Source organism: Triturus cristatus, chromosome 5_2 (genome assembly GCF_964204655.1).
Source record: "Triturus cristatus chromosome 5_2, aTriCri1.1, whole genome shotgun sequence".
NCBI lineage: Eukaryota > Metazoa > Chordata > Amphibia > Caudata > Salamandridae > Triturus > Triturus cristatus.
The window spans coordinates 565,855,860-565,880,023 of record NC_140588.1 but is presented as its reverse complement, the minus strand read 5'-3'; the positions used below and the strand labels follow the sequence as shown (position 1 = coordinate 565,880,023).

Genomic DNA, 24,164 nt, shown 5'->3' with positions numbered 1-24,164 from the left:
TCGGGCGGTTGCTCCTCGTAGGGCCGGCGCTGCAATTCCCTACGGGCCCCCGAAGGGTCACTTTGACGGAGATCTTTTAAGAACCGCCGGATGGTGCATGTGGGTGTGTGGAAAATGGGTTCAATGTAGAGGGTAAAAAGGGTGCGTGCAAGTTAGTGAAAACATGGAGGGTCATCATGCAGCGAATTATATAGATGTACGGGGCGAACTTGACGCGGAGGTATCGGAGCGCTTTCCGTGAGCAGCAGTCACCTTACACAAGGACACCCTGGTATTCTTGTGGTCCCATCATTCAAGGTCTTCCTGGAATTGCTAGTCCTCAATAAGCATTGTGCAACGGTCAAGAGCATAACAACAACATGCCACGCATTGATAACGACATAAAGCTAGACTTCAAGGATGTGCTACTGCGACCTAAACGCAGCACTCTCAAGTCGAGTAGCGAGGTGGAGCTTACCCGATCCTACACCTTCCTGAATTCAAAGCAGTCATGCAATGGTATACCCATCATAGCTGCAACATGGACACAGTAGGTACATTCGAGATGGCAAAAGCCCTTTGCAAGTTCTCTCTGTTCACGGCAATTCACAAACATTACTCTGTTGAGCAGTGGAAGGAGTTTGCTGTCAAGAACCCTGACTGCCTGGAGCATATTGCGGCCAGCTCCGGCACGGGACAGGCGGATTTTGAGCAGCTGGAACAGATCCTGGAGGCCATCCCACAGGTGCGATACATCCGCCTGGACGTGGCCAACGGCTACTCTGAGCACTTTGTGCAGCACGTGAAGGACGTCCGTGCAAGATTCCCGCACCACACCATCATGACTGGCAATGTTGTGACAGCAGAGATGGTGGAGGAACTCCTGCTCTCGGGTGCTGACATCATCAAAGTGGGGATTGGCCCAGGGTCCGTTTGCACCAAACGTACGAAGACAGGTGTGGGCTACCCTCAGCTGAGTGCTGTGATTGAATGCGCTGATGCCGCCCATGGATTGCAGGGGCACATCATCTCGGATGGTGGTTGCTGCTGTCCAGGAGATGTCTCCAAAGCTTTTGATATTGACCTGGAGCGATTTTTTTCATCGTTGACCTGTTACCATACTGAGGGTGTACAGGCGATTGCCCAGACCGATATTGAGGGTATTTTAACTTGTTTCATTTATTTTTCACATGCACTTTTTGTTAAGAATTTGGTCCTGACGAAGCGCCACCGACTTTTTAGGCGAAAGAGGTGCGAAACATGTTGCCCTTTGATCCATGATCCCTGGGCATAGTGCCTTCAGGGTTACAATTTTATAGCAGTCTAATTCTGCTCAGGGTACATCTATAGAATTCGCTGCATGATGACCCTCCATGTTTTCACTAACTTGCACGCACCCTTTTTACCCTCTACATTGAACCCACTTTCCACACACCCACATGCACCATCCGGCGGTTCTTAAAAGATCTCCGTCAAAGTGACCCTTCGGGGGCCCGTAGGGAATTGCAGCGCCGGGCCTACGAGGAGCAACCGCCCGATGATGAAGCATGACACCTTTCGGGGTGTGTGAGGGCAACAGAGCACATAGAGTGCTCTTCCACTTACCTGAGTGGATCTTCAAACTAGGAATCCTTTCACTCTCTAGTTCTCTTTTTTAAGGGCTCGGGTGACTTTTTGCACCTGCCCGTAGGAACTTTGTCCTCCTGGTGATACATATTAAGTCTAGGGAGCATGGACACTGGACCTTTTTTAGCTCCCAGATCCCCCCTCTTTTTCGTGTTTTATATGATTCAATTATGCATTTTCATCGTTAGTACTTGGAGGAAATTTACACTCGGATTTCCAATGCCCTATCCTACGGCAATTATGACACGGAAATTTCTTTTTAGCTTCCTCGATATTCCCTTTATTTTTCCCAGGATTAAATTTTTGTCTTGACCCAGCTTGTTCCACTAATTGAGCTTCCTGTCTCTCTGCTACCTTTACTTGTGCCCACATAGCCTTTTCTTTCAGTTTTCGCTGTTTTGCTTCAATTTCATCACTGAAATATTTAGCATGTCTCAGTACTTCATCTATTTTCTTATTTTGCCAATCTACCGTCTGCTGTTTTATCATTTCACTAATTTCTGGACGAAGACCACATACAAATCTGTACACGAAATGACTCAAATCCTTGTCACTTAGATTTTCATCTCCACTGAATTGTTTAAAGGCTCAAATTAACCTCTCATAATAGCCATGTACTGACTCTTTGCTTTCCTGATGTGTTCTGTCAATTTTTACCCAGTCTGTCTCTTTAGGGGGTACCTGGTTTTTCAAAAATGCAATAACCTGTTCATATTTCTTCATTACCTCGGGGTCTGGAGCCCCTGTTTTTGGATCCCTTGGGTATTCCTGTGTCGGCCAATCTATCATGATTTTGCACTGTGTCCATAGATCTGCTGGTACTATTATGTCAAACAAGATATTTAGATCAATCCACAATACTTTGGATAATTTTACAAATCTATCCACCTGTCTGTACCACTCGATGGGTTTTTCACGTAGTCGAAGGAAATCATTCGTAAATTACAAAATATCCTGTCTAGTCCATGGGACATGTACACGTCCTCCTCCTGGAATCTCTCTCATAGGACATTCTGTCACAACCGTCGCTTTCTCTCTCACAGGGTAAGCTGAAAACGTTTTGTCTGAAATTTCATCTCGTTTACGATACCATCTACTTTTCCATTGGTCCACATCTCCCCATTTTCTCAACAAAATGATTATCTCTTTAATCTGACCTATTCGTCCTGTGGTATTCATGTTTTCAGTGTCTTTTTCAGTGAAATCTACTCGATAGGGTTTCTGTAGCGCTTTTACCTTTTCAATATCAATACCCATTTCATTTGCCACTTCTTCTAATCTTTCATGGAGACTTTTTGCTCTCCATGTTACGCTTTTACACAGAAATAACAACTCCTCATCTTGATAAGTTTTTAACTTTTCTGTCGGGATAGTTCCTACTATTAATTCTTCCAGAACCATTTGTAGTTTGGCCAGATCTATTGACTGAGATTCTTTGTCTTTCTTTTGCAAGCTTCTCAACCATTCACTCAATTCCTCTGTAGATGGTCCTAATGGCTTCTCTACATTTCCTTGTCCAAAATCCTTTTGTGTTTCTGACATTGACTCCACTATTGTCATACGTTTTTCTGCACAGTTTTGACCTAAAAACGGGTTATTTGAAAAATTCGGTTCAATCATACTCACAGTCTGTCTCCATGGATTCTCATTCTGACTCATTCTTGGTTTTTCAACCGGTTTATTACTTTTATCAGGGACCGTCAAACAATGTTTGCTATCTTTCTGTTTATCAAAAATAGGCATTACTGGACCTATCGTTACTGGAACTGTTACCGCTTCCAGATTCTTAGTCAATTCTCTTATTTTCTCGGTTAATTCTAGGGTCGTTTTCGCTAGTTCTACTGAATTTTCATCGTTTACTTTACCTCCAGACTTCTTCTCTACCTCTCTAATGGAATTGTTTCTTCCCAAATCTTGGAACTCTGGTTCCGATTTTATGATTCGTACTGTTTCTTTCATTGGGGCACTTGGGGTTAATATTTCTGGTTCTGGTCGATATGGAGGTGGATTCTTATAGAACATATCATCAAGAACATCATCCTCTGATTCATTCATTCCATACCCTCTCGATTCCACATTATGCCTCTTTTCTACACACTTTCTTCCTTCATTCTCTCCTGCAGTTCTTACGGGAAACAAACCCTCAGTCATACTCGCATTCCGCCACCTTCTCATTCGATCATCATGCGTCTCATGTCCGTATGATCTGCCAAACATGTACCTATATCCTCGACCATTTCTCTGTCTTTCTCGGTCATGCATCTCGTCTTCCCACTCTGTCAATGCTTCGAATTGGGTCGGTCTAGGTGTCGTTTTTAAATTCATCATTTTCTCTCTCAAATTTCTCAAAACTGCCAAATTAAATGAACCATGTTCTGGAAAAGCCAACACTCCGTCCTTTTCGGTATACTTGACCCAATTATCTAACCAAATACAGGTGTGATATCCATATTTTGCAACCATAAAGGATGCAGGGGTTTTCGGTGGAGGAAGTAACTGTCCTTCCCTAGTTACAATCGGTTTGTCCTTTTTAAACCACTTCTTAATTCTACCAAACCAAGACTTTTTCTCCTTTTCTGGCTGATCGTAATACATTTTCCTGTCTTCCGTGTATCACTAGTCTCTCCTTACAACTGTACCGCTATTCTGTCCAATCGTAGCGCGACTCACACTAACGCACCAATCCGGAGCGTCTATGTCACTTTCACAATTCTCAAATCCCAGCGCGACTCACACTAACGCACCAATAGGGAGCGTCTACGTCACCCTGTATTTCTCCACTCCTAGCGCGGTGCACTCTAACGCACCAATCCGGAGCGTTTTATGTTTCTGACCGACTGTCCAATCGCAGCGCGGTCGTTCTGACGTCAGCAGCCGCTGCGGCAGCTCCTGCTCCTGTCTACCCCTCCTTCACAAAATCCACTTGGTTAGTTTTGTTTCGAAATTTACAATTCTGTTAGTAACAACATAAAAACAGCACCATTGTCCGCTTCGCTAACCAAGGAATAGCAATAGACCTTTCTCACGAGAATTCCGTCTTTCCCGAGAGCAGCGCTTACCTCTGCCAAACTACGGAATTGTTACTTCCGTTGATAAAGTAGCACATCCCTCTACCTTACCCTTCTAACAAGCATTAGCTAACCGTTTCTCCAGAATTAAGACACATAGTTGGAGACCCAATGCTCCTGAGAAATAAAACTAGAGTTTCACAATTAACCCGAATGCCTTTACATTCACGCACTTTCACACTAGAAAAGGTAGTACATTCATACAGAATCCTGTCTTTCCCGAGAACAGCGAACAGTCTGTCCTACTACAGAATTATAACATACGTTAACAAAGCAGCACTTCCCTCTACTTTACCCTTCTAGCAAGCTCAGAGAACACCTGATACCTTTCCAGTGATAAGCGTTATCGGAATGCCATTTGGACTACTGGTACCTAAGACCAAAATTTCACAGGTAACCTTCGCTATCATACACACTTCTCTCACACAGGAAATGTCTCTAATGGCAACACACGACGATGTCACCGAATCGAACCCAGACAATGCGTCGTGCAACTTCAATCGGTACACGTTTCTCCCTGTGTACCTACAGGGCAACAACAATTCGGTCTTTCCCAAGAGCAGCACTTACCTCTGCTCTACTACAGAACGGTTACAAACTTCCGCCTTCCTACATCCCAGAAGCCATGCAAACAACATAAAACTCAACGTGACTCAACATAGAGTGTTAGTACATAAACCAATATCAATAACCAATAATTACTAAGCTATTTACAAGCAATATTCACCAAACCAAAACAATAAAAACCCTCATACTGCTATCAGAAAACTGTTGCAGCGTGGAACATCAAATTCCCCCTTCGACACAGACCAAATACCTCAATAGTAAATTCACTCAAATACATTCATTGGTGGGGCCAATAACACCAACACTCACACTCCATTGATCTGCTTCCCTAGAGGAATAAGCTTCCAAACGCTGACATGAAAGGAATATCTTTACCTAACTCTAAATGCGTTGACTCCAACCCTGAGATATTCCCCTCATTAGGAGATGAATCATTTAGTTGTTAAATATGGTTTTAGTGAACACAATCATTTATCTATACTTTACTCATTAATCTAGATCTTCTTCTTCAAATGATCAACACAACACATTTGTCAATTAATCAAATATCATTTATCTAAGGAAATTGCAAATTGTTAGAAATCATCATTAGAACCGCAGAACATCATATTTACCTAATCTGGCTAAAAGTCGTCCTCTAAGTCAGTCAAGTCGTGGAAAAACTTCATCAAAGTCAGGCCATAATTCAGTCTCTCAAAGATTCGGGATAACAGCTGTCCAGCAGTGTCACCGTCCTCTCCGTCAGCATAACGTCAGGAAATCGAGGTCATCAAAGAAGAAGAGTTTTTTTTTAGTTCAATTCCCTACCTACTTTTATAATGAAAATAATGTCAAAAAGTATCAAGATTGGGGTTTTAGAGAGTCCTCATTGGTGGACATGGGGTCAAGCGGTAAAGTTCTCAAATAGTTCGCAAAATGAAGTCATCGCACTTGCTGGTTCCGGTTTTAAGACAGTTCATTGTCTTGTCGTTGGCGAAATTTCCGGAGCAACCTTGACTAGGACATCGGCTCCTGGGGTCAGGACTAGGCCACTGTTGCTGGCGGAGACGCATGCACACTTCACCCAGAACCTCGTGTTGTCAGGAGCTGTCACGTTCAATGTCTCGTTCAGCCATTAGTATGCGTACATATGTTAGTTTACAATTAGTTTAGCCATGCAAAGTGCAATTCCCGCGTGTAATTCTTTTGTTAATATGATTGATAAGTCTTTCACTGCACACAAATTAATAAGATTACTATTAGTTAATTATTTAGATTAATATAAAGATGCAGAATGGGGGGGTATACAAAATGTTGTACTACCCGCTCCAGCATCAGTGCTGGAATGAAGGGGGTTCCCGTTAGATCCTAGACCAGGCAGCTATTGTTGTATAAAATGTATAAGTTGTCTGCCCAACTGCTTTTCATGACTACGCCCCTCTTGACCTCACCCCCCTTTTGTTTCCACACCTAGACCCCCAATTTATGAGTTTCCGGAGTAAACTTTTTAGGTTGAGCCTGGGCAGCCCAAACGCTGCTCTGCGAGCTAGGCTGTATTGGAGTATGTACTTGAAGCCTCGCCCACTCTCCGCCCATATTTGTAATTGGCTAGTGTCATTGTCCTTCGTAAATGCTAGCTTCTGATTCGTTATTAGACTTGTTAGTCCCTCCTTAGTACCGCCTTGTCTTCATTTGTAACCTCCCATGAGGACTGGCCATTTTACTTCTGTTGCAACACAGAACATCTTCTTTACTCTGTAAGCACTATTTTCTTTAATGAGTTTCTCTTACTGCTGGAGGGTCTCTCATGCGCAGTTGTGACCACCGCTTGTTTATTTAACATGTAGCAAACGGGAAGCTCTTCAGGGGCCATGGGAGACAGAAGGGGGCAACTCAGCAATACATTTAGGGAGGTAAAAGGTGCATGATGTAAATTTCTCTAGATCTGGCGTGTTTATTTTCTGAAAGAACACCTGTTAATCATGAATATGTTTTAGGTTTGTTCCTCCGTTCACTTGATAAAAACCATGACTTCAACAAAAGGCTCTTACCCTCTTTTCTCAATTTCTTGCTCTGTGAAATGGATCCGAAGGAGAAAGAAACTCTTTGGCTGCAAATATCTCTTTGGACACACTCTCCCGAAACCACAAGCATGAACCCAAGCGGAAGGTATTGGAGAGCTTTACTGAGCAATTCTCCAGTTCCAAGAGGCAGCTCCCTATGCTTTGCTCCTCGGCTCAGATTACCTGTAAAGTGTGTGCTTTCACCCCCAGCTTAACGTTGCTCTCGCTAATTTGCTTTTCTCCCCCTGCCCGCCACTTGCTCTGTTGATCGTTTGCTTCCCTATGCCCTCTGTTCCTTCTCCCACTGCGCCATCACTTTTGTCCCTCCACACCCTCAGTTCTGCTTCCCTCACCCTCCCCGTCTGTTCTTTCTGCTACCTTCTGTTTTCAACCCCCCCCCCACACACACACAAACACACATTTGGTATGCAAAAAGTCTTGCATTTGCGAGAGTTTAAGCTATTGGCATTGCGAATGACAATACCTATTATTTATGTTTTAAAAACCAAAACATAAATAAAAGGCATTGTCATTTACAATGCCAATAGCTCAAACTCGCATAATTGCGAGACCTATTGCATTGCAGATGCTTGTTCCAGTTCCAGTACTGATAAGTATGAGCCATCGTCAACTCTAGTACAAAGTTTAAAAGGTCAAGCTCGAAGTCCACATTAATTAAACATGTTGTTCTTGATCCTGGTCACTGTAGTGTATGAAAAAGAAAGCAGGGTGGAAATGTTTAGTTTGTTTAGAGTTTAATTGTTTGGTGGCCTCTCACACTTGTAATGTAGCGCTGAGCAAGCGGACACCAGCACCGCCTCGGCCAGGGAGGTGTGGACAGGGCGGGACCAGGGAGGGGACAAAGCGATGCCCAGGAAAAGGGGAGAGTAGAGTAGAGTAGGCAAGGGGTGAAGCAGGTCATACGAAATAAAGATAACGTGAACCTTACCTCGTGTCTGAGTCCTGTATACGTAGGACACTACAACTGGCGACGAGGGTGGCCACGGCGCGCGTGGTGTGTGCCCTGGTGTCAAGAGCTGCCTGGAGGAGCTGCGCGAGCGAGGAGCGCTCAGGTTTGGCGGATTCACGTGGCGCGAGTCGGGAGCCTACCCCGACCGCGTTGAATGAGCGGGCTGCGACGCGGGTGCCCGCCCCGGTCGCTTATGCAACACTGACCGCGGTAGCGGTACCAGCGAGCCCCGACGCCAACGTGGCGAACCGGAACATGTGAAGGCATCCGTGGAGAAACAGCGTGGAGGTCCCGCGCTCCTGTGAAAGCAACGACGATCTGGGAGCCCACCCCAGTCGCGCGCTGCCTGTGCCGAAGTGGCAGAAGGTGGGAGGGCTGTTAGAGGTGCCCCCCACCCGGCGGAGAAACCGCGTGGAGGTCACGCGCTCTTGTGAAAGCGTCGACGATCTGGGAGCTCACCCCAGTCGCGCGCTGCCTGTACCTGAAGACTCGCGGTGAGTGCCTTCCTTATATTGGCACGTGTGGAGAGAATTGGGACTGCCTAGGACGCTGCAGCCGGTGTGTGGAGACCGAGTCTCGAGGGGTGTGTGTGAGCGGGGCGGCCATCTTTAAGTCAGGCACGTGCACCAATCCCCTGCGAGAAAACCCCGGTGGCCATTTTGGAGTCAGGCAAAAGCTGGAACTTGGCAATAAGCATTGATTCATGCCACTGGAAGCACAGGAAATCATCAAACATTGATAAAAACAAAAGAAAGAGCCTCAAAGTCATCGAGCAGTGGCAAATGTAACAAAACAAATCTGAATGCCATCAAGCAGTTGCAACTACAACTAAAGGAAAAAAAAAAATATTAATCAAGCCTTGGCAAGCTCAACGGACATTGAGTTACAATCTCGACGATAACGCACTAATCTCAACAAAAGGCTTGGGTTCTCACCATGTCTACGTCACCGGTTCGCCCATCAGGGTCAACGTCGGCCAACGCTGGGCAGATGGGAATGCTCGGAGTGTCATTTCTGCGCCCACCCGAACCGCTGGTCCTTGAAACAGGCGGAGGCATGGGTCTCCGGTGGAAGGAATGGCTTGAGGACTTTGAAGACTTTATGAAAGGGTGGCAAGTGATGGATCCTGGTCAACAGCTAATAGCATTACGCAACCTAATAGGCAAAGATGTCGGGCAAATAATAAAGGAACTACCCCCAGCCGACGCGGCGTCTTACACAAATGTGTGCGTAGCACTCAACAGGAAATTTCTGCACAAAAAAAATATTGGTTATGAAAGATACACATTCAATCTAGCAGCTCAAGAAAAAGATGAGCCCATGTGCACGTTTATCACCCGCCTTAGACGTCTGGCACGCTTTTGCGAATTCGACTCCTTCTCGACTGAGGATGCCCTTCGCCTGAGGGTCATTGAAGGGTGTCAGTCCGAATCGCTGCTACGGAAACTGCTGAAGAAGAGCTACTCGCTGGATGAAATCAAAGAGATGACGCGTGTGCATGATCAAGCAGTAGAACATGCAAAAAAAAATGGAAGCTGGGAGAGGTGAGAAGCTCGAGCAAGCCTTCAGACTTCAATCTCAAAACGGACGCAGACGCTCTCCGGCGAAATCTAGATCGTCTAGGGCCAAGAGGGACCAACAGCCAGTGCGTCGGCGACATCGTAGCTCTAGTCGAAACAACAGACGGAGAGAACGGCATCTCAAGTGCTACCGCTGTGGGTATGACTTTCCCCACACGGATGGATGCCTCGCCATGGGTCAGGAGTGCCAGAAGTGCGGAGGGGAGAATGATTTCGAAAATGTCTGCGGAAATCACAGGAGAAGTACGCCGAGAGATCAGGAAAGGGCACCTCGATCCGCAAGCACGCGGCATCAAGCCAAAGCAGTACGTGATCGCCGGGATTCTTCAACGGGCTCCTCTCGCTCTAGCTGTCAATCTCGCAAAAGCTATAGACCTCGGCACACGTCATCTCAAGACTCAAGGTCACTATCGCCCATCTCACAAGATAGTGATGAGTATGTATGCATGGTCGCTGATCCTGACCGACTCAAAAAATATCCCCAGCTCAGCATACAAGTCGGAAAGCACTGTACGAAGTTTGTCATGGACAGCGGAGCTTCCGTAAACTACATGCCAGTGGCAGAATACTAGCGAATCAAGCCGCTTCCACCATTGAGCCCTGCCCATGTGAAAGTATACATGTGGATGTCGAGAAAGCCACTCCCATGTCTGGGGAAGTTTTCAACACAGCTCACATACAAAGATCGGACCATTCCTGCGTACATCCACGTCATTGAAGGGCCAGAAGCCGACTGCCTCCTGAGTCTTCCAACTGCGGAACGGCTATGCCTTGTGGACATCCTGTACCGTGTGGGTGATGAACTTGATGTGACACGGAAATTTCCAAAGTTGTTCACTGGCCTAGGGAAGATGGCTCACTGCCAAATTCGACTACACATCAATGAACAAGTAGCTCCCATAGCTCAACATCATCGACGTATTCCTTTTCATCTTCAACATGCAGTTGAACAGGGGTTACAAGATCTGCTTGATGCGGACATCATTGAAAGAACAGATGGACCTACACCATGGGTCTCTCCTGTGGTCGTAGTACCAAAGAGGGGTGAACCTGACAAAGTCAGGTTGTGTGTTGACATGAGGGCGCCCAACACGGCCATTGAGCGAGAGAGGCACCCAGGGCCGCACATCAGTGACATGATTGCGTCACTTAATGGAACTAAGATATTTTCCAAACTGGATCTCAATAAAGGGTACCATCAACTAGAACTACATGAGAGGTCGCGATACATAACAACTTTTTCCACCCAGATTGGCCTCTTCCGCTACAAACGACTTAGCTTTGGCGTGTCCTCCGCGGCGGAAATCTTCCAAGAAGCCATCAGGAAGACAATTCATCATATTCCTAATGCCCTCAACTACAGTGATGACATCCTGGTATATGGGTCCACCACACAAGAACATGACACTGCTCTGGAGCGAGTCTGCCATGCACTAATGGAAGCCAATCTCACCTTAAACAAAGCTAAGTGTGAGTTCCACAAGTCCACGCTGAAGTTCTTTGGCCATATTTTCTCCCAAGCGGGAATGAGACCAGACCCAGAGAAAGTGGCGGCGCTGAATGACACCCCCAGCCCCCGAGATGTAGGGGACGTTCGTTCTTTCTTAGGAATGGCCAGCTACTATGCTCGCTATATCCAAAACTACGCAACTATCAGCTATCCCCTGAGACAGCTCACAAAACAAGGTCACCCATTCCAGTGGTCAGCAGGGTGTGAACAAGCCTTCAATGAAATCAAGGCAGCCGTAGACTCAGCCGACAACATGGCGTACTTTGATCAAAAAAAGAAAACGGAGATTACGGTAGATGCCAGTCCGGTGGGGCTGGGAGCAATTCTCGCCCAATATGAATCGGAAGGTGACCAAAGGCACATAATCGCCTATGCGAGCAGGAGTCTGACGGAGGAAGAGAAAGCGTACTCACAACCCGAAAAGGAATGCTTGCCCGTTGTCTGGGCCTGTGAGCACTTTCACATCTTTGTATATGGAAAACACTTTACGCTAATTAGCGCTCATCGGGCCCTCATCACCATCTTTGGCAATCCTCGGGCCAAAATGCCACCAAGAATAGAACGCTGGGGCCTTCGCCTACAAGAGTACACATATACGATTGTGCACAAGCCGGGAAAAGTGGAAAATCCTGCTGACTACATGTCAAGGCACCCCAAAGTAACAACAAAGTGCAGATCCTCTGTAGCAGAAGAATATATATGCTTTGTGGTGGACCAGGCCCGGCCGCCCGCGGTCCCGTTAGAAGCCGTCATAGACGCCACTCTTGAAGATGCTACCCTGCTAGAAGTGAAGCGACGAACGCAAAAGAATGAGTGGAGACATCTAAACGCTGACGACCCAAATAGAGCGGTCGACAAACATGAACTTGCAGCCTTCAAACATGGGAAGGAGGAACTGTCAGTAGCCACAAACGGACTACTTTTACGGGACAATCGTATAGTCATCCCCAGACATCTACGCCAGGGCGTCATCAATCTAGCTCATGAAGGCCACCGAGGCATCGTGGCCACCAAGAGAGCTCTGAGGGAAAGAGTGTGGTTCCCGGTTCTCGACCAAATGGTAGAGAACACACTGAAAGACTGTCCTCAATGCCAACTGGTCAGTAGACCTGATCCTCCCGCACCGCTACAAATGTCCCGATTACCGGAGGGTGTGTGGCAGCAGGTTGCCGTAGACTTCTTTGGACCATTCAAGTCGGGACAGTATATCCTGGCTATCATGGACGAATACTCTTGTTTCCCTATTGCACAAATCATCTCATTGACCAGAGCGTCAAGCACAATACCGGTGCTGGATGAAGTGTTTGCTGCATGGGGTATCCCCAAAACAGTGAAAACGGACAACGGGCCCCGGTTCAACAGTCAGAACTTTGCAGACTTCGCCAAACACCTCAATTTCAAGCATCGCAAAATCACACCTCTGTAGCCGCAGGCCAACGGAATGATCGAGAGATTCATGTCCACCCTAAAGAAAGCCATTCAACAAGCAGAAGCGGCGCGACAAGACATCCAGAAAGTGCTAAATGAAGTCCTGCTGGCTTACAGGAACACGCCTCACTCCACGACGGGCAAATGTCCCGCAACGTTAATGTTGCCCGGTCCGTGCGCACTCGGATACCGATGGTTGATTGGACTGATAAAGCAGTGTGTCATGAATCTGACGCTGATGACATCTCTCACATGGACCAGCTCAGGAAAGAGAAAATGAAGACGTATGCGGATCATCGCAGACGAGCTGCCCCGTCTGGGATTCAGGAAGGCGACTGGGTCTTGGTGAAACAAGAACAGCAAAAGAAGACTGACTGTCGCTTCAACGAGACTCCACTGGTGGTTGTCAAACAAAAAGGGACTATATTCACTGCAGAGTCGGATGAGAAGAGAATAACCAGGAATGTGGCGTACTTTCAGAAGTGCAGCCCCAAAGTCAAAGAGTTTCTCGATGGTCCCATCAGAGGGGAAACTAGTCCAAGTGAAACTGAGATCAGCGCTCAGTCACCGAGAGTGGCCCCTAATGGAGGAGAACCAGACTATCCTGAAGTCAATAGTCGTCCCCGCCGGCACATCAAGAAGCCGAGTCGCCTGATCGAAGAACTGTAACTATTGTGACATTATTTGAGTATACATACAATGGGAAATGATGAGTGCTTCAATTTTGTTAAGAAAGGGGGAGATGTAATGTAGCGCTGAGCAGGCGGACACCAGGACCGCCTCGGCCAGGGAGGTGTGGACGGGGCGGGACCAGGGAAGGGACAAAGCGATGCCCGGGAAAAGGGGAGAGTAGAGTAGAGTAGGCAAGGGTTGAAGTAGGTCGTACGAAATAAAGATAACGTGAACCTTACCTCGTGTCTGAGTCCTGTATACGTAGGACACCACAACCAGACATGCCAACCCTCCCGATTCAGTCGGGAGACTACCGATTTCAAGGCTAGTCTCCCGCCTCCCGATTCAAGCATCCAGAAACCCGATTCATCGGAGTTTCAACTGACAGGGCTTGGTATTGTGTAACGTGCTCATTTTTCCAGCAATAGAGTGGCGATGCGAGGGCTCTAGAAGGGGTGAAAATCCAACAAAGCCTCGTTAACAAGGAAATGGTCCTTAAAAGACCTGTGAAGTACCCGGGGGCGCTGTGTGTGTGCCCGGGAAGCTGTTTCAGCCGGGGCTGCCGGGGGGGGGGGGGGGTGTATGTATGCACTGCCAGCAACCTGCCAGGCCAGTGCACAACACTTGCATCACCCTCTCTCTGTCTGCCATTGCGCTCCATGAAGAAAAAAACGTGCATTTGCCTTTCAAATGTCCGATCCTGCAGCAGCACACTTCCAAAGCCCATACATGACAGCAACCCGATTCAAGACCCCATTCTCCCGATTTTTTCTAAAAAATCTCCCACTTTGCTCTTCTGAAATGTTGCCATGTGTGTACAACACTGAGAACACAAACGCTGCAAAACCGTTTTAGGATAGCCGTTCAGCGATACAGTGATTTTAGGCACGGGTCGCCGAACCAGCCTGGTCATGGTTAGGCAGAAAATAAATATTTTACATGCGGGTACACACATCGAGACTTTAGCATGCCTCTACCTAAGCGGTTTCGATACCGTCAACAGTCAAACTTGGCGGCGTAAGGAGCGTAACACTCCAGGTATTCTAGTTGTTATTGTAACGGGAAGAAAAAAACATTTCCGGTTCCGGGTTGGTCAGGAAGTGGTATTGGAAGATCGGCGACTTGCTTGCTTTCTGTGATGAAGTAAGTGTGTTTAACGCTTGTGGAAGCGCTGCGAACACTTTGGGTACTGAGTCGCTCCTGTCCGTACAGTAATGGAAGAGGCCAGTACTATTCGTACCCAACGAAGGCAGCGGCGAACTCTTATCACGGACGCTGCGTTCAGTTTCTCTGAACTGACCATCTTTGTCGTTAGGACCCAGTAGTTTTATTCCCTGTTCTTTCATCTCGCTTTTTGCACAGAGCACTACATTGTAGCCATTACTCTGTGAGTTTTCATTAGATAGAGACTGGCCCGACGAGTTTCGTGCCACGGTTGTATTACTTGCAACGATTTATTGTACGTATAACCAGTGTTTTTAGTGGAATGAAAAAAGTGGGGACCTCTAAAAGGGGCGTGGTAAACCTGTTGAAGGAGCGTGGTCAACACAATTAGAGGATTGGCTTAAATCATGAGAACTAGAGTTGCGTGTTTAAGAAATCCATGAATTCACATTCAACAAATGATAATAAAATAGTAAAAAGTTACATGAGATCTGTGCGTATCCAGACAAGAGACACGCATTAGCATGTTTAAAACAATAGTGGTGTAGACACTGTGTCCAGCCCTAGTGCAAGGAAGGACACGGATTCCCAGGTTTCTCTTTGAAGTGTTAAATCCATTAATATTAAAGGCTCTGGGCCCCTCGGGACTATGAGCCTCAGTGCCACTGCACCAATGGAAGCTGTGGTCCTTTATTCAACAAGTGGCGGCAGCGAGAACAACGTGGAGGCAAAGAATAGCTCAGGCTACAGAGTTAAATGGCTGGAGCATGGCAGCCTTTTAAAGAGATCTTATTATGTAAAAAAAAAAAAATGTTTTAATTATTATGTTCAGACTTGATGTTTCCTGCACAGTTCTTATTCTGACCAAAGCAGATACCAGGTACACATTGTCCCTGGTCATGCTTTCAGAAGCAAGGAGTTTCCCAGAGGAAGCTTAGCCAACTATGCAATGCCTTAAATTCTTATATCCACTACAAATCATGTGCATTTGCTATAAATAGTATGAACGCATCAGTGCGCTGTGTTGAAAGGAAGCCTCCATCTCACTGTTGAGTGTGTTGTGGTGGCGGCGTCTGACACTCTCTCAGCCAGTGATACTCAAAGTAGGCCTGGGGGCTGCTTGCGGCACTCCTGACCTTTACATGCAGCCCCCTGGGCTGGACGCAACACTAACATTACATTTTAAAAAAAAATTAACAGCAAACATTTATTTAAAGGTTCATTTCAGTTAAAGAAAGGAAGTACCTAGGGTGCACTGCACCCCAGGTTGTCCAGTTCCACATTGTGCAATTCAGTTCAGCCACCAATATGTATATGCTTCGCTTCCCCAGGACACCCACTTTCCGCCCCAGCCCCCCCCCCCCCTCCCTTCCACAACCCTGCTTGCATTAGTGCGGCCCTCGGTCACACCAAAGACCAAACTTTTCGCCCCCACGATTACCAATGCTCAAAGCTTACCAGCCCGCCTTTGAGCAATGGCAGGTCCAATCAACAGCTAAATAAACATGACATGTTGACAGTACCTTCAGACGAGTCTCTCCTACATGCCATGTAGATTACGATAGTCTGTGAAAGTTCTCGAATCCCAGCTTATGCCCTGCCTACATAACTTGTTTTCTTATGGTTAAATTTGGCGGTTTAGACTTTAACAGTTGTGCATCAGCCAAAAGCTAAACTGCACTCTCATTTGTGATCCGGCAATATCCGCTGTGCCAAGAGGATGGAAAGGCGCAACAAAAAGGGGAAATACTGGGTTTTGAAAGCATTACATTACATGCAGTGTCTGTTCGGGGGATGATTCCTTGGCCTGTCTTGATCCTCACTATAAACAAGTCTTCACATTGCAGTAAATCCGGACAAAAGAAGAAAAGACACCAATACAGTGTAGAGCGTTGTTTAATCCATCACATCCGAGACGGGTACAGTTCCGAATAATCTCAAACCGCCACCCGCCATGTCTATATCCCCAGCGCTCATTTCAAAACAATACATCCCACGCGGAATGACATTTGAAGTAGACACGAGCACAGGAGCACTCGTGCCAACTTCAAATGACAACACATAACACACCTCCCTCCTTTTATTTAACAAAAGCAAAAAATAAATTAATAAGAAAGCATAAAATCTTTGAATTTAGTAGGTAACATGCGAACTTTTGAGCTTCTGGTAGGACATGCTGGAACAGATACATATTGTTCTTCAATAGGTAATTCTGTACCTGAATTGCTCACCGGATTTTCATTCACATCCAGAAATACATTGAAAGAAGTGTTATCACGAAGGTCCTTATTACCTTTATAAATTGAGACTCTATTAAAATTCCAAACACTCCCATCTTCCACTCGTACAGCATTCTTAAACACTTCCACTACTTGCACAGGATCTGACAGTTAGATAATCCCTTACGTACCGAGCAACCTTTCTTTAACCGTACCAACTCTCCAACCTGAATAAAAACATTCCTGACGGTTCTATTCTTTAATAGGTTATCTTTCATTTTGATTTTGTAAGCATCCATTTTACGACAAATTTCCTTGAAGTCTATCTCAGCAATTTCTGCTTGTGTTTTGTTCTTGTTTTTCAGCCACCATGGAACCATTTTTGTGCTAGGTTTGCGACCTCTCAATAATTCAAATGGACTTAACAAAGTAACCGCCTGGGTGATGTTCTATAAGATAGCAACATGGATTGCAAAGCTTTGTTCCAACACAATCCACCTTTGACTGCTAACTGAATAGCCTCCTTAACGACCCTATTCAATCTCTCAATTTAACCATTTGCTTCTGCGTGGAAAACTGCAATCCTTTTGTGAGTAATACCACATCTAATCAAATAATCTTCCATCTGTTTACTAACAAACTGTGGTCCGTTGTCAGTAACAAGCTCCTGAGGGATACCTTCCCTACAGAAAATATCATCTAAAAATAGTATAATGGCTTCAGAAGTAACTTCTCTGACCATCTTAATCTCAGGCCATTTTGAAAAATAATCCATTAGCACAATACCAAAAGAATGTTGATGCGGTAAAATACTAAACGGACCAATTATGTCAATGCCCAATTTGCTCCAAGGTGCAGCAGGTAAATCCACAGGTTGTGCAGTAGCAGTTAAAGCTTTAGCTGACTTATCACTGTTAGCACACAAATTACAAAATCTCACGTGATGCTCAACATATGAATCTATGCCTGGCCACCAAAAGCTATCCTTCAAGCGTCTCCTGGTGATAGAAATACCAAAATGCCCTTCATGAGCGATGTCAACAAACATCTTCCTAAGACCAAAAGGTAGAATAAATGTATCCCCCCTCAGAATTATATCATTCTCTATGGCCAATTCATCTCGAACCTTGAAATAACTAACCAAACTTCCTATAAGCTTCCTCTCTTCTGGCCAACCTTCTAGTATGAACTCCTTCACTTCTTTAAGTTCTTGATCCTTCCCCATTTCTTCATTCCACAATTGCTCTTGAATAATGGAATTGTCATTGATCAACACATTCACATCGCGCACAACATGTGCCACTTCACATTCGTCAGTATCAACACTATCCGATTCCATACACGGGAGGGGTAATCTTGACATGCAGTCAGAATGAACATTTGTTTTGCCAGGAACATACACCAATGAATACTGGAAGTTTTGTAGTCTAGAAGAAAGTCTGGCTAACCTTGATGACAATATGCGCCCACCACCAGGTGATAATATATGAACCAAAGGCTTATGATCAGACTTAATGGTGAATTTTGTTCCCCATAAAAATGGTCTAAAGTGTTCAGCACCCCACACGCACGCTAATAGCTCTCTTTCAATTACAGAGTAATGTCGTTCAGACTCTCGTAATGTTCTTGAAGCATATGCTACAATCCATTCTTTACCCCATTCTTCTTGAATCAGTACGGCACCTAGTCCACAATTGCTTGCATCTACCATTACAACACAATGTCTGCCAATTACAAAAGGTTTGAGACATGGAGCCTTAGTAATCATCTCTTTAACAGTGGAAAACGTTACAGTCATAACATCAGTCCAATTAAACTTCACATTTTTCTTCAACAGATTTCTAAATGGTTCAATTACAGTTGCATAATTGGGAATAAACTTGGCATAGAACTCCACTAAACCCAAAAAAAGCGACCAATTGTTCCTTGTTTTCAGGAATAGGAGCTTTACTGATGTTCTCCAAATGTGACATTTTAGGTTTAATTCCATCTCCGCTGATACTGTATCCTAAGTATTCCACTTCTTGTCTTTTGAATCTGCACTTGTCTGCACGGAGTGTTAAACCTTTGTTTGATAAAGCATTTAGAACCTTGACTAAATTGTGGTCATGTTCATCCTCATTTTGCCCAAAGACTAAAATATCGTCTTGAAATGCTATAGCTCGAGTAAGACCATCCAGAGTTTCTTTCATTAGTCTTTGGAAGACAGAAGCTGCACTAGCCAAGCAAAAAGGCATCCTGCAAAATCTGTACTAGCCCTCTGGTGTTATAAACGCAGTCAAATCTTTAGATTCTTCATGGAGAAGCACATGGTGATAAGCGCTAGCTAGATCAAGACAGGAAAAAACACGTGCATCAGCTAATGTGGAAACCATTTCATGTAGGTTGAGAAGAGGATGAGAGTCCACACAGATAGCATTGTTAAGAATGCGTAAGTCTATGCATAAATGAAGATCTCCACCTGATTTAATGGAAATAACAACTGGTGAAACGCAAGGAGATGACTCTATCGGTTCAATTATTTTCTTAGAACACATATCATGGAGCATTTCTTTCAATTTGTTCCTATAGGACAAAGGAACATTTCTTACCTTATGGCGTACCGGTGTAGCATTAGCATGTACTTTTATGCGATATTTAAAGCCTTTGTATTCACCTAGTTTGTCTCTAAATAATGTAGGAAAATCATTTTTTATTTTAGAAACTAGTAGAGAGTCATTCGACTTTATCATGTCCGGTTTCTTGGTAATTGTATCAACAGAATATAGGAGCGATTGCCCTACTTTAGTAACATAAATTTTTCCACGTGTGCTGCGTTCATGAAAGGCTAATTCAGCAATGAAGTACCCAATGAGTTGCAGTTTATGACCAGTATAACCACTTGGTGAAATATCAGGATGTGTGGTAGCAAAGTACACGGACAAACCTCCAATAGAAACTGCTGACGTGCTGACAACGTCGCTTGTCTCAGCATTCAACTGCCAATAACAGCGCCGAGTCTGAAGGAGGAAACTGACCGAAGTTCTTCAATGAACGCCGGAAGTCGGAAAAAAAAATGTAGATATTTCGATGTAGAACGTGGGAAACATTCCCTAATCATCGCCAGTGTAAAGAAGTCTTCACATTGCAGTAAATCCGGATAAAAGAAGAAAAGAAACCAGTACTGTGTAGAGCGTCGTTTAATCCATCACATCCTAGACATGTACAGTTCCGAATAATCTCAAACCGCCACCCGCCATGTCTATATCCCCAGCGCTCATTTCAAAACAATACATCCCACGCGGAATGACATTTGAAGTAGACACGAGCGCAGGAGCACACGTGCCAACTTCAAATGACAACACATAACACACACAGACTACATACATAAACACAATGAAACAAGCCCTGACTCAATTCAAGGAGATACTGCGTAATACTTTTCTCCTAGCCTAAGCTGTGACCGTAATGTGGATATTGTTACATTAAAAAAGGTGCCTCTTTACATTGCTTAGCTTAACTAGGACATTGTATTATTATTTTAACTAGGACATTGTATTATTATTTTAATACAGAATCAAATCGTATACAAAATTACTCATGAACAATACACACGGCAATGTTTTAAATATGCCCCTTAGGTTTTGAACACCACCACATCCAGCAGCAAAGAAAAGGTCAATGTTCTGTTTCAGGAGATCGGGTCAACACAAAATCACGCACGGCAGCTAGCTGCTGGAGGGTCCAAAGTGACTCTAGCCATGCTGCTGGATTCCACCAGAGAAAGGAGTCACAGCGGGCCAGTGTGCCTTTAAAACAATATCCCTACTTTTACAACTACTTTTCAGGTTCGAGATTCATGAGGTAAGTATTATGAGTGCCTCACATAACAATGCATGAACTATGTTTGTTAAGCTTAACCTTGCCAGGGCATAGCACAAACAGACCAGGGCTTGAAAAGAGAGGGTGATACAGACCCGTTTCGATGCACTGTTTTTAAAACTGCCAATGCTCAGCAACGGCAGGACCCGGCCCACTTTAAGCCCTGCTTATAACACTGTCAGTGTAACCTGTGTAAATGCTAACCAGCTAGAGGGAAAGTGGGCGTAACTCCGGGGGTGCTGCCTTCTTCCTGCGTTGTGTCTTGGATGAAGTTGCCATATTGTTAGTGGGCAATATTCCCTCTGAGCTCATCAGCCAGGTATAGCTTGGTTCCAGTGACATTGTGCACCGGATCTACGTCTGGGTATATCTGTCCCACTTAGGGCTTCACACAAACGTTTACAAAAAAGTAATGCATGGAATATTTGAATTAATCTCAGCCACTGGTAATTACTCGGCCGCATCCCCGTCTAACCACTTCCCATAAGTATTTTCATGTACTCAAAGGTGAATACTAACATGCACAAGATGAGCTTTTATATGACCAACTCATAAGCCTATTACAAGAAAACTGTATTTAAAAACATTACAAACTTGAATATCGTTGGGGGGGTAGGAGGTGGTCTGGAAGGGAAGACTAATGCCCATCCCATGACTACATTTTGTGATCTTAGGCACTTTGTTAACATGTGTGTTAGATCATACTGGGAGCACATAGGACATTCAATTTGTAGTATGCGCCACACAAGTACATTTAATAATAGCAAATAATTAATTAGCCAGGCAGCAGGTACGAGATTCCATTGTGCGCATCAAAGATGACATTAGGCACCATTAGCAAACAATTTGTGTCATTTTGTATACAGTTAACAGCTGGATTATCTGACTGCACAGTCAAATCAACAAGCTTCAATTATTTGCGGCGTGTCATGGGGCTATGCTGAAGCAGCCTGTTCTCCATCTGCCATTGTGTTGTGGTTTTAGTAGTTCGGAATATTTAACTTACTGAGTCTGCGGTTCTCGGGGGGCTGAGCTTTAGCAGTCTTTCATTACTTCTTATCGGTCAACACATTCTAGTCTTGATAGTCTGATCATTTTAATTTGTGTCATAAGTACTTGTAATGGTTCAGCATTGCCTTGTTTCACGAATGTGCACCTCTAGAGAAGCTAGGCTGTTGCCTCAATATTCTTGGAATGTTTACCGTTACCTTTAGGGGGATTTCCTACATGTTTAGAACTCTTCAGAGAGACACTCCTAAAACAAGGCCCTTTCCCATTCTGAATTAATCTTTTATATGCGATGTGCCAGGACCCTATTACGTGTAGGCTCATATTCTGTTTTACACATGTGTTGTGCGAGCTATTATGGTTGCTCGTCTGGATTCATTGCTGCCTGCAAGATACCTTAACTTTGTGAACATCCAAGCATGTAGATGTATAGGTCAGTATGCATGTGTATGAAGCTGTGTGCATAATAGACGTTGTGTACTTTGCTTGGATGCACTGTACAAGAACAAGACTGTTTGTCTTTGTTAGTGTTTGGTACTTTGCTATTTCTCTTCCTTATTTTGGAATGTTCTCTCCCTAATTATTTATTATAATACTTTTATTCTTACGTTTAAAAACAATAAAAATCATTTTGATGTTTTATCTTTTGACTAAAATAAAAGCAAACTCGAATTGCATATTTAATTAATAATTAGGGCAAACATTTATTAAAGGAATCTAGGTTACATACAAATTATATGAGTGTGTGTGTGAAGTTCACAGAACACTTTTCTCATTCTGTGGTCGGTTATCCCTCACTTCCCTTTGTTGTAGTTTAACAGCCAAATTTGTTTTCCCATGTGGTGATGGTTGCGTCCTTGGAGTGGCAGTTGATTCTGGCTGTTTCTGCTGTCGCAGTTTGTAAGAGAGATTGGACTGAGCTTTGTGTTCTGTGACTCGGGTTGAGACAGCAAACAGCAGGCCTTAAAAAGGATTAATAGCTGCACGCAGAAAGCTTCCACTAGTCACAGTTAGGACGCTGGTCCATGGTGGCCATGGCCTGTTTTATATGTGGGCCACTTTGGGCATTCTCATTATCAAGCAAGTGCAGAGCTGGGTACCAGCTAGTGCAGTTAGGAGGCAATATTGGGAGGTCTACACTCAGGCCTCGAAAAATCATACAAATGTTACTAGACCTGCAGGTTTAGTAACTTGAATAATCTATTTGACCTAACTGTAATGTACTGGACCCGGAAACTGGTCTCAAATTGTGTGATCCTAGGCAAATATTGTATTTTATGAAGCTGCCTTTTTCTTCATTATCACATATGAGAGCATCTTAAAATATGCGAGTACAGCATTTCTGTTTGTACAAAAAAAACGCTTTTTTGATTTAATAGACTAAACGTTTGCTCCAACTGGCCCATATATAGGGTACACATAACCCCTAACTTGCCTCTTAGTTCACTGATAGCATTGTGATCAGGGCGGGGGCAGGAATTTTTCTCAGTTTATGTTGAAAAAACTAACTTTTAATAAATATATCACTAAAGCATGGTGTGGTAGTGCACTGACATTTACAGACAGCACATTTTCCATTGAAATTGCCACAAACTTTTTCCTACTAACATGCTGTTTTGCTGATAAAATATATAGCGCATAAACAATGTTTGTAAATTGGGTTTCAGAAAAAGATTTGATCATTTGTACATTACCAAGTAAAGTGTTTTGATTTGCTTTCATCCTATAAAAATCTTTTTTTCACCACACAGAATTAAAAAAATGGTGCTTTCATAACTACTGAAATATATTTTGAGATGTTTGTGCAGTTCACTTATTACCTATTTAAATACTGTGTTAGAAAGAAAGCCTGACATCTTACAACCTTTCATTTCACACACATTGCACAGCACGAATGTCATACAGCTCACTTTACAAAATCCTGTGACTTCGCAGTCAGAGAAAGAAAAGTAAATGTAAGGAGAGAAACTGACTTTTGACCTCTGTCTCTAATTGCTGAGCAAATGGGACAAGATAAAAGCAAGATTTAAAAAACATCTTTATTGTATATTCACATTTTTTGAATGAAGAGAGCATCTGTTATTTGTCAGCTCGCCCTGATGAAAGCTGACTTGCCATAGCTAGTAGGGTAGTAGATTTCTCAAGGTCTGTAAACTTAGACCTAATTCTGCCTAACTCCATTCTTAGAGAAACCTATGTAAAATTACTGATAACTACACGATACAAGCAACATTTAGCTTAGCTAGCTTTTGCTAACTATTCTAGAGTTTAAAAATTGAACACAGTGATTCTTTGTGGTGTCGGCGTGCAAACGTAACCTAAAATCCAACTGAGGGGCTCTCCTGCGGCTAGGGCCGTGAGCGGTGGAGTCCCGATATGGATTTTGGTGCTTCCCGACTGGAGCCGTCACTTGTGTTAAATCAATTGATTAAGCTCAGTAGCAGGTGACAAACATTCTTGTAAGAATGAC

The 24,164-nt window shown here is 44.3% G+C and overlaps 1 protein-coding gene and 1 pseudogene across 1 annotated transcript in view; both read left to right on the top strand.

Moving 5' to 3' along the window:
* The first annotated feature begins 315 nt into the window (after nt 1-315).
* LOC146825641 (GMP reductase 2 pseudogene) lies at nt 316-3,441 on the top strand (annotated as a pseudogene).
* An 11,005-nt stretch (nt 3,442-14,446) lies between these two features.
* RBMX2 (RNA binding motif protein X-linked 2) overlaps nt 14,447-24,164 on the top strand; it is a 118,769-nt gene continuing 109,051 nt past the window's right edge. Inside the window, exon 1 of the mRNA XM_085607639.1 lies at nt 14,447-14,585. Within this exon, the coding sequence (XP_085463765.1) occupies nt 14,581-14,585 (5 nt within the window). The 5' untranslated portion in view covers nt 14,447-14,580. The remainder of the gene's footprint in view (nt 14,586-24,164) is intronic.